The sequence below is a fragment of the Pseudogymnoascus verrucosus genome (genome assembly GCF_001662655.1).
Source record: "Pseudogymnoascus verrucosus strain UAMH 10579 unplaced genomic scaffold scaffold_8, whole genome shotgun sequence".
Taxonomy (NCBI): domain Eukaryota; kingdom Fungi; phylum Ascomycota; class Leotiomycetes; order Thelebolales; family Thelebolaceae; genus Pseudogymnoascus; species Pseudogymnoascus verrucosus.
The window spans coordinates 305,145-320,016 of NW_017263659.1; the positions used below are offsets into that span (position 1 = coordinate 305,145).

The window sequence follows — 14,872 nt, forward strand, 5'->3', positions numbered from 1 at the left end:
ATTCACGACATGGTTGGGTTCTGGCATGAGATACGAGCATTATGATCACGATTCATTCACGGGCATACGATTCTTTGATGCCGTCACGATACTGCACGATTCTCTTTTCATCGGCTTTCAGACCCGATACAGCATCCTGCGCACAATGCACCAAAGAGCATCCAGAAGCACCATCACGAATCCACGATTTCATTTCCACCAGGAACATATTACAAACCAGTGCCACTCGACGATACCGACGCACTCTTCTTTCGATTTTCTTTCTGACTTTACTTGATTTCATTTCTCTTTCAACAATCCTTGCTCGCCATAATACCCAGTTCTTCGGCATACAAGAGCATATTACAACAAACAGTGCCACTCGACGATACCGACGCACCATTCATTCGACTTTCTTTTCGATTTCTTCCGACTTTCCTTTCGATCTCGATTTTCGACAAAAACATTCCAGGAGCACCAAAAAAAAACCCTTCTGATTCGATTTTTCACTTCGCTTCTTCTTCAACTCATTTCATTTTCGATAAAAGCCTTGGGATAATTTCTGGGAGGAGTATACAGGCGCACCAGGCATTGTCACAGAGAGTTTGTACCACGCACACGCACAGTTCAGCAAGAAGAGTTCAGCAATTGAAAAACTTTAAATTGGCATTTTCTTCCTTTGTGACCTTTGTGAAATATGATGCACTGTAGTTATCTCACGTGATTAATAGGGGTAAACAAATATTCACGTGATTTGGATTTCTGGGGTGTGGATTTTTACGTGTTTTGTGAGTTTTAGTGCTTTTGGGTGAGTGTGGGTGATTGTGTGTGTGTGCGAGGGCTAGGGTTTGCTTGCTTTGTTTACGCAGGTTACGCGTTATTGTGTTTGTGGAATTGCGTGGGTGATTACTCTCGTGGCAGTAAGCGGTGCTGGTGACTGTTCTTTATTATACCCGTTCCAGGAACTCAAGTCGCAAATTTGTAGAAGGGAGCTTGTGGAAGGAAGCGAAGAGATGAATAGCACAGGTCACGCGGGGCACTGGGGGAGGGGGAGCAGGAGAAGTGCAAAGGTAGGTATGCATTTCTTCTATCAATCATCGATCTGATTCTCGTATACTAGAGTACAGTCGCACCTTGTCATCGCATCCTATTCATCCATCCATCCATCCCACCATCACTCCATCTGTCTGTCTGTCCGTTATCATGCATATCCTACCCCCTCTCTCCCTCATTGTATCCATCCTGGTACTCGTAAATACTATAACTCCTTCCCTCACACTGTACTGTAATCCCCTCATAATGCATGCAGCTCTCCAGCCAGTCCAGATCGACATATACCACACCGTAAAATGCTCAAAGACAAAGACAAAGAGAAACTAGCAAGATAGCCTTTAGATGGCTGTTCGTAAAAGCAAAAGCAAAGCAAAGCAAATCTCCGAGACAAAAGCAAAAACACCCCGAACACCGCGTCGTGCAAGTTTCGTAGATTTAGCAAAAAGCAAAAAGCAAATAATCAGGAGTCGAGTAGTATATGCACTCAGTTGAGGGGGGGGGTGTAATCAAGTTCCCAACTAACAAGCTCCCCTCACTCCTCCTCCTCCTCCTCCACCAACGCCGGCGTCCTCCTCTCATTCCTCCTCTTCGGCCTCCTATGTCTCGAACTCGAGATATTACTCGCACTATCATCCGGCGCGATCTCCTCTTCCGCCCACTCACTCCCACTCTCGCTTTCCTCTCCCTGCCACCCCCCTCCACCACCACCACCACCCCAACCACCCGCCGCACTCTCCCCACCAGGCGTAGCAGCGCGGACTCCTATCCCGACACCGCCACGACGAGATTGCGCAGCCATCGCTAACCCAGCGCCTCGTTGACGGAGCGCTTGTCGCACGACCTCGGCTTTGCGGTGGAGTGCTTCGAAGGCGTCTTCGAGTGCTTCCATGCCAGCGTAGATATCGCGTTCTATCTCGGCTAGGACGGCGATCTCGGCGTCTTCGTCGCTGGAGACGGGGTGGCGACCGCCTTGGAAGGGGGTGCCGGGGATGCTTGGTGGTGGGAAGGCTGATGGTGTTGGGTTGCGACTTGGAGGCGGGGAGGTGTCGAATGCGTTCCTGAGAGGAGGGGGGGAGAATGGGTACCGACCCGCTGGCGTGGGACCGCGGGATGGAGGAGCGGCAGAGGAGGGCGTTGGGCCGCGGGAGGGCGGGGAGGGGAAGTTGGGATCAGAAGGAGGAGAGGACATCGCAGAAGCGTCTAGATCCGCGCCAGACCAGAGAAACCCATCAAAGCGTCCCGAAATCAGGATTTCCCACTCCGCAGTATTGATAAGCGACAGCGTAGTAAGCAGGTGATGCAGTGATGGGTTATGGAGGAGGTAAATCGCAGCTTCTGGATCGCGTGGCGCGGTTGGGAGGCGGTAGAGCCGCTGGATCGCGAGGGTTGTCTTGGCGATGAATTCGGAGCGGACTTTTGGCGCTGGGGTGGGAGAGCGCGTTGTGGGCACGGTGGCGGAGCCGGCGAGGAGGGCGGAGAAGATGGGGCGGGAGGAGGAGGGAAGGTGGGTGAGGATTGTGAAGGAGAGAGTGTCGTCGTCGATATCTGGCGGGGGTGGAGCGGCGGTGCCGGGGGTGGCGGAGAGCCATTTATCGACTACCGCTTTGGTTTTCTTACTCTGTCGGAGATAATGCTCGCGGTACTCCTCAGCGATGTCCGGGTCGATTTTCTGGGGCGAGGAAGGACGACCATCGTCGGTGAGGGGGGAGAGACCCAGCCCCGTTGCCGTGGCGCCGAAATCGAAGGCGGGGTAGGGGGGGAGACTCCGGCGGCCGCTGACCCATTCGAGAACGTCGCCCCAGCCGAGGGCGCGGGAGTGGTAGAGGCGCGCGTCGGGGTCGGAGGAGCACATTATGCACGTGCATCCTTCGGCGGAGAGTTCGCGGGCGAAGACGTTTTCAAGGCGGTCGAGGAGTTTGCGCGCGATGGAGCGATAGCCTGTTGCCACAGCCACAGAGCCATTTTTGTCGAGCACCGTCTCGTATTGGTCGAGGAGGCTGTAGAAGGGGCCGAAGACCTTTTCGATGTCTGGAGGGGGGGGAACGGAGGCGCGGCCGGGGTAGGCGGTGGTGGTGTGGGAGGGGGTTACGGCGAGGAGGACTTTGGGGATGGGGCGGGGGAGGCCGCCGTTTTGCATCAGGTAGTCGACGCGGGGGATGTTGATGGGGACCATGGGTGGTGGTGGTGGGGGCGGGGGAAGGGGTGAGTCGAAGTTGGATTGTTGTTGGCCGCCGGGAGCCTCGAAATTCACAAATGGTGAAGGTGTGGGTCTGAAGTCGCGTGCGAAGTTCTTGGGATCGTGGGCGTCGAATTTTGGTGTTGCTGTGGGTGTGCGTGGAGATGCGGACTCGCGGTTGCTCTGCCCTGAGTCGGTATCTAGACCTGGTGGTCGTCCTCCAGATCCCGCTGCGACTTGTTGGGGTTGTGTACGCTTTGGAGCAACAGATGTGGCGTTCGAATCGAATCCTGACCTCGACTGTCCCTCATCGCTGAGATAGTCGTCCTCCACGACCTCCACGACCTCCACGACATCAACCCTAGGCCTCGACGACTTCCTCGCCGTGCCTCTCGAGTCCTTCGATTTCGTAGATACCTTCGACCGGTCATCCCTAATAACCTTCGGCCGTCCAAACCACGATCTCTCTGACCCTCGCGAGCTCGGCCTTGACCCCTTCGCCTCTTCCTCCCTGATCTTGGCCGCTCTTGTCGGTGTCGACGTGCTGCTCTTCCTCTGCGCCGACAACTCCGTATCTGGCGGTGTGAGCGGCCCATCCCTCTTCAGACTCTCCTGCGACCCCCTCGCTCCCTTAGCCTTCAAACTCTCTTGGGATCCCCTCGCACCCTTCGACTTTAAACTCTCCTGTGACCCCCTCGCCTTGTGCGCATCAATATCCGTCGGCTCCGGCGTATACACATCCGGTTTATTCAAATCTACCCTGCTATACACCGCATCCTTACTATGCGCCTTACTTAAACTTGGATACGGCAAGCTCTCCCTGCTTGCTCCCGGCGCCGACGCCGTCCTCGACAGCTCCGGGACCAGATCCGCCATCGACGCACTGGGCTCTGACTCTGCATTAATGTCGCCCTGCCCCTCCTTCTCCTTCTCGCGCTTGCGTCTCCGCACCGGCAGTCCCGTCTCCGGGTCGATAGGTCGGGGCTTGGAGGAGCGAGGTTTCTTGGGCTTGTTGGGGTCGCGTTCGCGTTTTTCGCGGGCGCGGCGCTCGGAGGGACGCTCGCTGGGCTCGGTGGCGGCGTCGGCGGCGAGGGATGATGGCATTATGTCGGTGGGGGGTGTGGCATCGGCGATCGAGAGGCCGGGTGTGGAGGAGACGGGTAGGCGCTTAGGCGGAGCGGGTTGCGGCAGTTGTGGTGCGCATGGGCTGCTTGGTGGGTGGTGATGGAGCTGGCGAGAAGGTGGATGAGCAGTGGGTGAAGCTGTAGCTGGGTTTGTTCGTGATTGTATGTTTGTGTAGCTGTTGTGGTGATGTTGTTTTGTGTGTTGATGGAGGAAGGAAGGATGAAGTTGAGTTGGAGTAGTAGTGGTCGTTATAGGTGTGACTTGGCTTAGCTTCAGATCGGGCATCCAGTTGCTAGTGCTCGTCACTGGCGTGGTGCCCTAGTGGTCCTGTCATGGTCGACGGGAGCGAATCAAGCGGCGGTTGCGGGGATGGGGGGAGAAGGCTGGGCGAAGAACAACTGGGCCAGCCTTGTAATGGACCAACGAAGAGCGAATGAAGTTGGAGATAGTGGGCGAAGTACTGCAGGATGTATGGAGTACACACCGCAACTTAATGGACCAGCCACAAGAGTTGCGTATGTGCGGTTTGTGTAGTGTTAGAGGGTTCACGTGATTGAAACGGTGTGTGTGAGGGTTATTCACGACTCCACAGTTGTATGGAGTGCGTATAATTGTGTAGAGAATTGTCGCTGAGATATAATACTACTAAGTTTATCTCTATTACCACAGTATTGTATTACAGTACTAAAGTAGATTCCGTCCTTCCCCTCTGCCGCCTGCCAACTCCCGCCCGCCAACTAAATACTAGAGTACCATAGTTACCGCCGAGGATGTACCAAGGTACGACTATCCCATACAAATAGTACTCGGTACTCGCAGCGATAAGGTTTCATGAACAGTACTCGCATTACTCTACTCTACTGACGGAATTGACGGAATTGTAAAATCTAAATCTAAATCTAAATAAAATCCGGAAACACGCGCACGGAAACAACGGAAACAGCTAACACTAGATATGCGACATGTATGACAATCTACACCATTACGCAAGGGGTTTGGTTGTGTCTGGCGGTTAACACCCCAAAAAAGACTTGGCGCGCGTATACTCGAGTGTGTATATATAGATACATTACCGCCCATATATACTCGTACCTAACTGGCGACTCGTCGTTGTCGTCTTCGTCATACAGTATGAGTCAATCCGTCAGTTGTACTCATATGCGCTGTTGCCTGCATCGCGTTTCATGCGATGCAGCCATACACGCGTTTTGAAAGGCATACACAGAGAGTAAACCAGGTAAATACATACCCTCATAGTCGTTCATAGGCCATCTCCAGACGCCAGCACGCCGATATCCAACACAACATCTGGCCGCGGTCGCTGTTGCCTTCTTCACAGCCAGCGCAAACACATTTTGTGTGAGTAGCCAGTAAGTTTGTTGATACTTCCAACATCCAACTCCGTCTTCCCACATCTCCAACACCGCAACTCCAGTGCCGCTTGCCCACACGAGGCCAGGCAGCAGGAGATGTGAACAAGAACCAACAACCCCATCCTACCATCACTTCCCTCCTTCTCCCATCATCACTTCCCTCCCACTACCCCCATCCCCTCTCACACTTCCTCATCTACCACCATACCCGTGACACCCACAACCACCACCCCAAACCCAGCAAACACAACGACAGAACCACCTTCCTATTCGAGCCAAAAGTGGATATACACCATACCTTCTTGCGTGATCGCCACTAGCGCGCGTCTCCCACCCTGCGCGATTGCCAATAGCGAGGGGTCTAGGAAGTATAAGAGTATAAATCGACGACATCTCGTCGGTCGGAGTGTCTGACGGAGAAGTATGCGGTTGAGGCGGTGGGGAGAATCCTAGTCCGGACCGAGCCGTTGCTAGAATCGTAGGTAGTAAAGAGTGTGGCACGGCATATGCTATACGACTAGGACAAGGCTGATAAGTTGACGCGGGCTGCGCTATTGGAGCGGGAAGAATTTTGGGAGTTGTTAGAAAGAGAGCGATAGATAACGAGAGAAGATGGGCAGCAGAAAAGAGGAGAATGGAAGAGAGAAACCTTCAAATACCAGCGAAATCTCGCAACCAGTAACAACCACCGCATTAAATGCTGCAACTGTCTCCTCGAATCTCTAAGACGTGGTTTGTAGAATTCACACGAGAAGAGAATGAGGGACTATAGCTGGACGCGAAGGCGAAAGGACGACTTCGAAAAGAAGCTGCGGCGGCCATTGACTGCGTACCTGCTCTTAGCCCCGATGTTTTTCAAGTCGAGTCCGCCGATCTATACAACAAGACGCCCTTTCCCAACCCCGTCACACAAAACATACGGTCATATCCAAGCAGTTTCGCCACATGCGTTAAACTACTCGAGCATTGCGACAACGGAGCTTATGCCCCAGCATCCAGCGATTACCCAAGCAGCAAACGGCGTCCAACCTCCTCTGCACCGGCTGAAAACCCAATGGGTTATTTCCAAGTTATTTCATGTCATCTCTTTTCAGCTTTTTGTCAATATTACAGTCAGAAGATTGATTACAGTTACACTGTGTGGCTGGATTGGGTGATATACACTGCATGCCCGCCGTCATCGCCCGAACGAAAGGGAGGAGATCTCACTCATCTCCCTCGTACAGAGATTACAGCGGCCCGATCATGCATAGATTCGCCCATTGTCCACCCGAGCTGGCTGTATATTATACGTACAGTACCACACGAAACCCGCCTCTTTTCTCTCTTCTCCCCGCCCCCCCTTGGCATATCTAACGGATAATCCTCGTCCCTCGTCAAGTAAGGGCGCACCCCTCCCTCCAAGCAAGGGAGCTCACGAACCTACCCCTCCACGTACCCCGCCAAGAAATAAACTCAGCCGTCAGCCCAATCTCCCCCCTACCCATTGCGGGGTAAACTTTCTCGATATTACCTCGTCTAGCAGGTAAATTAGAGTCAGCTCGCTGATCTTATGTTTAAACAGCTCTATTTTGACTGCACCCATTGGATCGTTTGCGCTCGTTTCCGAAGATATAGCGATTTTGGGCTGCCAAGGCGAGACGGGAGAGCTGCTTGGCATGAGAACACGAGTTTAACCATGGTGTGTAAGATTTGCATAGCCGGTATGGATACAGTCGTGGTGGAGGGGATTAGTTGCGCCGACTCGTATTCGAGAATGCACTGGGAGAATATAAAAAGGGGGTCGAGGTCCACGCGATTCCGCTTCGTCAAAGATTCTTCCATTGTCTCACTTGTCTCACTTCCCAAGACACATCTCCTGAATCCCCCAAAAAACTTCAATTCACACAACCCATCCCACCATCCTCACACACAAACCAAACAAACCCTTAAAAATGTTCCTCCCCCGCCTCCTCACCCTCACCTCCCTCGTCCTCACCCTCGCCACAGCCTCCGACCTCGGCCGTCCCTGCGGTCTCAAAATCGCCCGCTGCTCCGAGGACATGACCTGCGTCCCCAACAAGCCCTCCTGCACCAACCCCAACACCTGCCTCGGGACCTGCCAATTCACCAACACCTACCAGTCATGCGGCGGGCACCGGATCAATCCGCCGATCTGCAAGAAGGGGGAGGTGTGTATTGATGATCCGCGTCAGCCTGAGAGTTGTGGGCAGGCGTGTGATGGGCCGGGGATTTGTCTGCCGGAGGTGGGGATTGAGTGTGGTGGGTTTGTGGGGAAGAGTTGTCCGATGGGATTGTTTTGTTATGATGTCCCGCATGATGGGTGTGATCCGGAGAATGGGGGGGCGGATTGTGGGGGGATTTGTGTTTGAGGGAGGATGGGGATGGAGGATGGTGGATGGTAGGGCGCGCCGAACTTACGGTCTGGAAGCTGGAGAGAGCTGTGTCATTGAGTTCTATAGCTGGCCCTCGAGAATAAAATGCTTATTTAGACTCCGTCTTACCATGTAGAGTCACTCAAGCTGAACGGCCACGTGTTACCGTAACTTTATCCGTAACCCGAGGCTTTCAGTACCTGAAGAACAGCAAATAGACACGCCCTTGTGCTCTAATAATACGGACCAGCATCGCTTTCCCCAGAACTCCAGAACCGTGCTAAAGTAGCTGCGGGAACTTGGATTAGGGTTTTGTGGGGTAGCCCAGGAGACGCCAGCGGGGAGCCGATTGGGAGAGTTGGGTACCTGACACGAGTCTCCCGTACAGGTGGTGCGTGGTCAATAATCGTTTCTTCATTTCGGATTTCGCACTTTCATCCTCAGCTCTAGCTCTAGTCTCCCATCTTCTAACCATGCCAATTCTAAAAAAATCGCATTTTTGGAGATTCAGGGCGACTTTTGCGACTGTTGGGGTGAGGGGCGGTTGTTACTGGTTGGGTACCCGCTACCATTCGTGCCGCTTCTAGATGATTTGCTGAGGATGCGACGACCGGTGAGCGAGTGACGCTCGAGCGGGCTCTTACCGGGCTGTTTGAATATTTTGCGAGATTTGGCACTTGTTTCCTGTTTTGCTTTATATTCTATCGTTTTCGCGATATCGATATCTATCTCTATCTTTATCTCTTCAACACTCTCGTCCAGTCCTACTCTCATTATGTCGCTCTCTACCTCTCGCCATTCTTCTGTTTTTGTTTTGCTTCGACAAACTGTTAATACTCTGTTCCACAGCCTTGTCAAACTTGAAGGCGGAAAGCTCTTCATATTTTTATATCTGACAGTAGCTATCGAGGCAAGTGTGAGCCCTGCAATTACAATACTACTTTCAACTATTTACTGATATTAATACCTAGTTTCAGCATCGACTACAAAGGGTCTTTTCGTTTCAATGGCACAGCCTACCGCCAACTCATCGACGCTATCCTGGCCTTACTCTTCTCTCGGACATTTAACGACAAATACTGGCTCTAGTAATTATTCGCACGAGTCAACAGCCACGTGGGTATATCTACCAGGACAGATCCCGAACCCCTGGCCCTACCTTTTGGCCTCCTGGTTCATCTCCTTCATCTTCACCGTTGCAGGGTTGATATCGTCGTCATCATCACCAAAAAAAGATAAAAAGGTGCCCTGGACAAGCAAATTTCGGATTCCTGGTATCATTTACAACATGTTTCGCTGCATCGTCGCGGTTGTTAGGGTGGCCCGAATCAAAAAGACCAAGCTAGTTCCGTCACATGTTACAAATACCGGGTGTGCTATGTCGCTCATAACAAACATTTTCGCATGGGATGCTGAGTTCGATTCGTGGTCAGTGGTTGCTGCCATAGGGACGACGGCATTCTGGTCCCTTAACATATCCCAATTAATACTGTCTTCTACCGCTGAATATGGTTTCGGTAAAATGAGGATAGATGGTGGAAACTGACCAAGGAAAGTTATCAGCTCCGAAAAATGCGACGCCCTAGAATTTATCGGGTGTTCTGAATTGCCACAAGTACCTGTCTTGGAAGATATCAGCATTAATATTACTGAATTTGTGGGGGTCGCTATTATTACGACAGCAGCGATCTTTGGTATATTCGGGATGTGGTCCGCGAGCTTACGACGGCTGAAACTAAGGCCTTATGCATCCAGACTTATTAAGAAGTACGCAATAGTCGCCCTAATTCTGCTACTTTGGATGTACACTGGGACGTATGTGGACTTGAAATCTACTAGCTACGTTGATTCGATAGGGGTTAAACAAATTGATTCGAACACGACACAGATGAGCGAGGTGCTCTGGTCAGACTGCTTTCCCGCCTTTGAACCAAGGAGAACCGACGGATTTTTCATGCCATGGGCTACGGATATCTGGAATGAATCAAAAGCCAGTGCTATACTCTTGTTTGCGGCGGTATGAAGGTGGTTATATAAAGGCGCCTTGGAAATCGTGCATGGTGAGATAAAAGGGGGTTTACGGCCACAGGAGGTTAAAAATACGGCTGGCCTGTATGATTGCTTTGTTGGAGAGGGGATATTTCCGGGGTTTTTTTTTTGTTTTTATAGATTAATACCAAAAGGTATGTCTTTGGGGTGTGTTTTGGTTTGTTTCATGTATTCACTCACATAATACGCCGAAAAAAGTATACTAAAGATTTCCCTGGCTTGATTTCTACATCTGGAACATATGTCGTGCCATAATTACATTAATATTTGTGGTTTTGACGACGAGTTCTACCATGGCTTGGTCTGGACCCCGATATTCATCCACATTGTCTGGCCCCTACAAGGTACGTACTGAAAATTGCCGACATTTGATAGGCTAGCCCATTCAACGCTAAATACTGTCAAGGCTTGGGCCGAACCTTGTTTATCAAGAGCCAAATTGGACGTAGGCAGCAAGCCGTCTCTCAGCCTTGCGACACACATCGATATTTCTTTCCATGCAGTCATCGGCTATTGGTGGGCAATTCTACAATAACCCGGCCGTCGATAATAAAGACTCATATGACCGACGCCATTCGAGGCTGAAGCCTTGTTCAGCCGCAAAACCGGGCGTGATGCGCTATCGTTTTTCATCCCATCCCTGCATGACTCCGATATTCGTTGGCGCTTAGTTCGCCAGCCTTGCTGCACTGCCTCTTCAGCTCGAGTATATAGCGCCAACTCCGCCCCCAGCAAAATGTTGCGCAGTTATATTTCATCTGGTTTCTTGGTGCCAATATGTGCATATTCATTGTGGAGGAATAACATTTAAAGTGCTTACGACTTTGCTGTCGTCGATTTTGAATCAAGGTGAGAACATACTCGGCTTCGGAGAGTCGCGCCCTGACACATATTATACGACCGCCTTTCGCCATATTTTGATTGACTCCAAACAGGCTTTAGTCGCTGAGATCGGGTCACTGTTGGGATTTTTCGCGCATTATCTTTATTTCTGCTGCAGCCATCTTGCTGCGCAACACCACCAGCCACGATGTCAACCGTCACCATCGTCAATGGCTTCAGCCCGCTCAACCGCTGGCTCCTCTACACCAGCTTCATGCTTTCCCCCGCCCAATTCTTCTCCGGTCTCGGAAACAACTGTCCCAGCAACATTGGTTTCCTTGCCTACAACTGGTATACCCAGATCCAATGGCTGCAAGCCATCCAGGGCCACGAGCTGCACGCCCTCTCCCTGCTGCCCGTGCACTTCAACCTCCTCTTCGTCTTCACCTATCTCGGCGGCGTGACATCGGGGAACTTGGTCATGGGCATCTTTCTTGGCCTTGGTACTGGGGGGGTGATTATCCTGAATACCGTGGCGGCGTGGACTAGTTGGGCGACGAACCAGCAGGAGGGGTATGGGGTGTACCAGTTCTTTTTCTTCGGGTGGAGGACACTAAGCCCGGGGTGGCATAAGTTCATCCTCGTGTGGCAGATATCGGACTCCCTCTTCGCCTTGAACTGTCTTTATTTGTCCATCTACCTGCCGGTTAAGATGGCCAAGTACACCAAGGAGGAGATGGACAAAGTGCCGTGGTACTTGGGGAAGTATCCGCTGATTCCCGTTGGGGCGGCTGCGGCGCTGTTGGTTGGCTGGCCGTTGATTCTTTGGACGGAGTTGATTGTGGCGAGGAATAAGATTGAGTCGGACACGGATTGGATTTCAGTGTGGCTGTTTATTGCGCAGGCGGGCGCAATGCTGATGCCGGCCAGCTCGACGTATTTTGGGTGTATGAAGAGAGTGTTGAAGAAGCCAAAGGCTGATAGGGATGTGGTGTTGGGAAGTGTGAAATAGATGGAATTAGGGGTTGGCGCGGTAGTAGGTATATTAGCCTTGGTATGATACCAATAGATTTAACAAGTTTTTATTCAATGGACATTAATCTTCAGATTATTATGAAGCAAATGCCGCAGCAATTAGAGACCAGTTTCCCTCCTTTTGTCGGCCGAGCTTAAACTCCATGAGAGAACTCCATAGAACGACTTAAGGACCTGCACTTTGTTCTCTATCCCATTTCACCCTATCACTTCACAGCCCTGTCCCCAAATAACAGCTTCTCTATTTAACTGTTTTCTGTAGCCCAGTCCAATATACAAATCTGCCTGTCAAACAACTAAATTTGGTTATGAATATTCATTAGCATGCCACAGATAATTAGACTCTCTATTAGTCCACGGGGCGGAAACCCTACATATAAGCAATGTTGCCCAGAGCAGCAGTGGCCGATTCCATTGTCACAGCGACTGCCTAAAGATAGACATGGCTGCGAAGGCCCCGGTAGATCCATGAGAGGGCTCGCAGTTGCCGACCCGAGGAGTAGGGCTGTGAGAATTATTAACAGCTTCATGTTCAATGAAATCGTAGTAAGGACTAAGTAGGCTGAAGTGATGGTAATTCCGTTTGCAAAAGGGATACTGCCAGTTTTCTTAAAAAAAAGGTGAACTATCAACTTATATGCTGCTGTGCTGAACAACTGTCAAGCGCTCCCAAAGAGTCTGCGCTGGTCCCGACCCCTTGCGTCGTTGTGTTCTTCAACATATTTAAATTCAAATCTTTCATTGATTCAAGTATGTTGAGAAGTTAGTCAAACCTCTCGACACCTTTTTTGTCGGCCGAGCGCAAACTATGTTAGGGAACTTCATACGACGACTTGAGGACTCCACCCTCTACCTGATGACACCTTGCCATATCTCGCAACCCCTACATTGCATACAAGCAGTTTCGCCATTTGTTTTATTATTGTATACTAAATATGAAAACATGTATTATCATCAAGGACGTTAGGTTGGGCAAACGAGAACACATTTAGCAGATGCCAGGAATACTTAAAATGCTTTACTATTGCAAGGGGCAAAAAACGTACATCTGGCAGAACAAACAATAGAAGCAGTTGCCGTATCCATTGTCACAGGGCTTGCCCGCTTGCCCGCTTGTCCACGGGACCGTGGAGGTCCTGTTGGTTCTATGTGGGGACTCGCGGCTACTGGAACGGCAATGAGAGTGGGGAGGACGAGGAAGAGCTTCATGTAGGCAAGGAGGCGGACAGTTGGCAAAGTTAGTTGGAAACGGTAGTCTAGTCTGCTAGGAAGCTATTTTTAATTCTGCCTTTTGGGAAATTTGTCAGATTCCATGATTTAGTCGTGAAACACCATACATCTAATGCCATTAACAAACGTGGCTTGCCTGGTACCGCCATCTTGGGTTGAAGATAGTTACATGTACCACACCCCACCTCTTGTGACAAATCAGCCGAATACTATTTCAGCCCTGTGCGTCACGGCTCTACTGGGAAGGGTAGTAGTGCTGTAGGTAGAAATGGATATAATAGTTAGTATCGAGATCTTAACTCCCCCGCCCTACAAATAGATCATTCACGAGAACTCGACTTATACCACCATGCGACCCGTAGGTTACAGTATCACTAAACGCGTCGGCTTTCCCTTCTGTGCCAGCGCTAAATAAATATCAGGTTTATTTGTCACTACCCGTACTTTATCCTAAACATTTGTGGTATGCTTCCATCGACCCCCATCTTCCATTTCGTCGGCCGAGCTTAAACTCTTTCGACAAGAGAACTCCATACAACGACTCAAGAACCTCTCCATCAATAACCCACCAACTCTCACACAGCGTCCCATACCGCTTAGAAGCATCTAGGTCGTTGTTTAGGCTAAAAAGGTATTAATTAGCATGTAATAGCTAACAACTAGACGCGATAACTAACTCCACCATAGCACTCATATGTACTACAGCATGGGGGGGATCCGTCGCATAGTTGTCCATATCCCACGCACGCTTGTTTCTCTTGCTTCATAGCCATATTCGCATTGGGGTTTGCTGTCGCGAGACCAACAAGGAAGGTCGTATGGACGATTTAAATCTTCATATTGGCGAAGGGTCAAGTGAATCGGTGGAAGGCGGGTATGAGATGACAGTTCCGTTTGCGACGGGTCTATATTCTGGGGATCTAAGGCCTTTATATAGCTCTGGTGCTGAGTACCTCCGCCTCAACTGATGCAGAATACCCCAGGCCGTTTCAAAGTACCCAGAGCGTTTGGAGATATATCTGACTTGGCTCGAGCTGCATTGACTCTGAAGGCCCCTTTTGCGGCTCATAAATCTGCAGGCATTACCTCATACCGACTGGGATATAAAACGGATCGTTGAGCAGGGTCAAATCAGCGACGAGATGAGAGCTGAGTACAAGACAGCTTAGACAGTCGGTTTCTAGAAGCGCATCACGAGCATCGCTATGAATGGCGGAGGGCTAAACTGGGATCGATGGAGCTTTCTTCGCAGGGTGCTCGGGGTTTGATATCGGCTCATCCGGAACAGTTCATCTGGAACAACGCGAAGGAACGTGCCGCTGCGTTGAGATCTAAGACTATTTTCTACACCTAATCCACATCAGAACCCAGATATAACGCAGGTAAAAGAAAGGGGCAGTATGGGAGAAGAGGATAATTCTTTCGTTATACAGATACGCTATAGAGTCGGTCGCCGTCCCGAAATTATCCCAGAGCGACTTTTTCGAAAACGTTTGATTATGGGCTCGTTATAACCAGGTAGCACTGTACTCACACTTCTCAAATGAATGAAACTCAACGCTCTGAGACAGACACCTCCATCTCGGCCTTTCTACCCTCTCCCGCATCAAAAACCGCAGCTAAGAGCGACCGAGGCGGCACGTACCTGTCGTCAT

The 14,872-nt window shown here is 50.8% G+C and overlaps 3 protein-coding genes across 3 annotated transcripts; 2 read left to right on the forward strand and 1 right to left on the reverse strand.

Moving 5' to 3' along the window:
• Window positions 1-1,053: 1,053 nt before the first annotated feature.
• On the reverse strand, window positions 1,054-4,959 carry VE01_02627 (uncharacterized protein). The gene has a single exon (XM_018272135.2). The coding sequence runs from the start codon at window positions 4,616-4,618 to the stop codon at window positions 1,565-1,567; it is 3,054 nt and encodes a 1,017-aa protein (XP_018132907.2). The 5' UTR covers window positions 4,619-4,959; the 3' UTR covers window positions 1,054-1,564.
• A 2,681-nt stretch (window positions 4,960-7,640) lies between these two features.
• On the forward strand, window positions 7,641-10,104 carry VE01_02628 (uncharacterized protein; the record flags this gene model as incomplete). Its single annotated transcript, XM_018272136.1, has 3 exons — window positions 7,641-7,968; window positions 9,053-9,598; window positions 9,638-10,104. 3 exons carry the CDS (start codon window positions 7,641-7,643, stop codon window positions 10,102-10,104), a joined length of 1,341 nt encoding a protein of 446 aa, XP_018132912.1.
• A 495-nt stretch (window positions 10,105-10,599) lies between these two features.
• On the forward strand, window positions 10,600-12,048 carry VE01_02629 (uncharacterized protein). The gene is made up of 2 exons (XM_018272137.2): window positions 10,600-10,979; window positions 11,066-12,048. The coding sequence occupies exon 2, from the start codon at window positions 11,161-11,163 to the stop codon at window positions 11,962-11,964; it is 804 nt and encodes a 267-aa protein (XP_018132911.1). The 5' UTR covers window positions 10,600-10,979; window positions 11,066-11,160; the 3' UTR covers window positions 11,965-12,048.
• The last annotated feature ends 2,824 nt before the right edge of the window (window positions 12,049-14,872 follow it).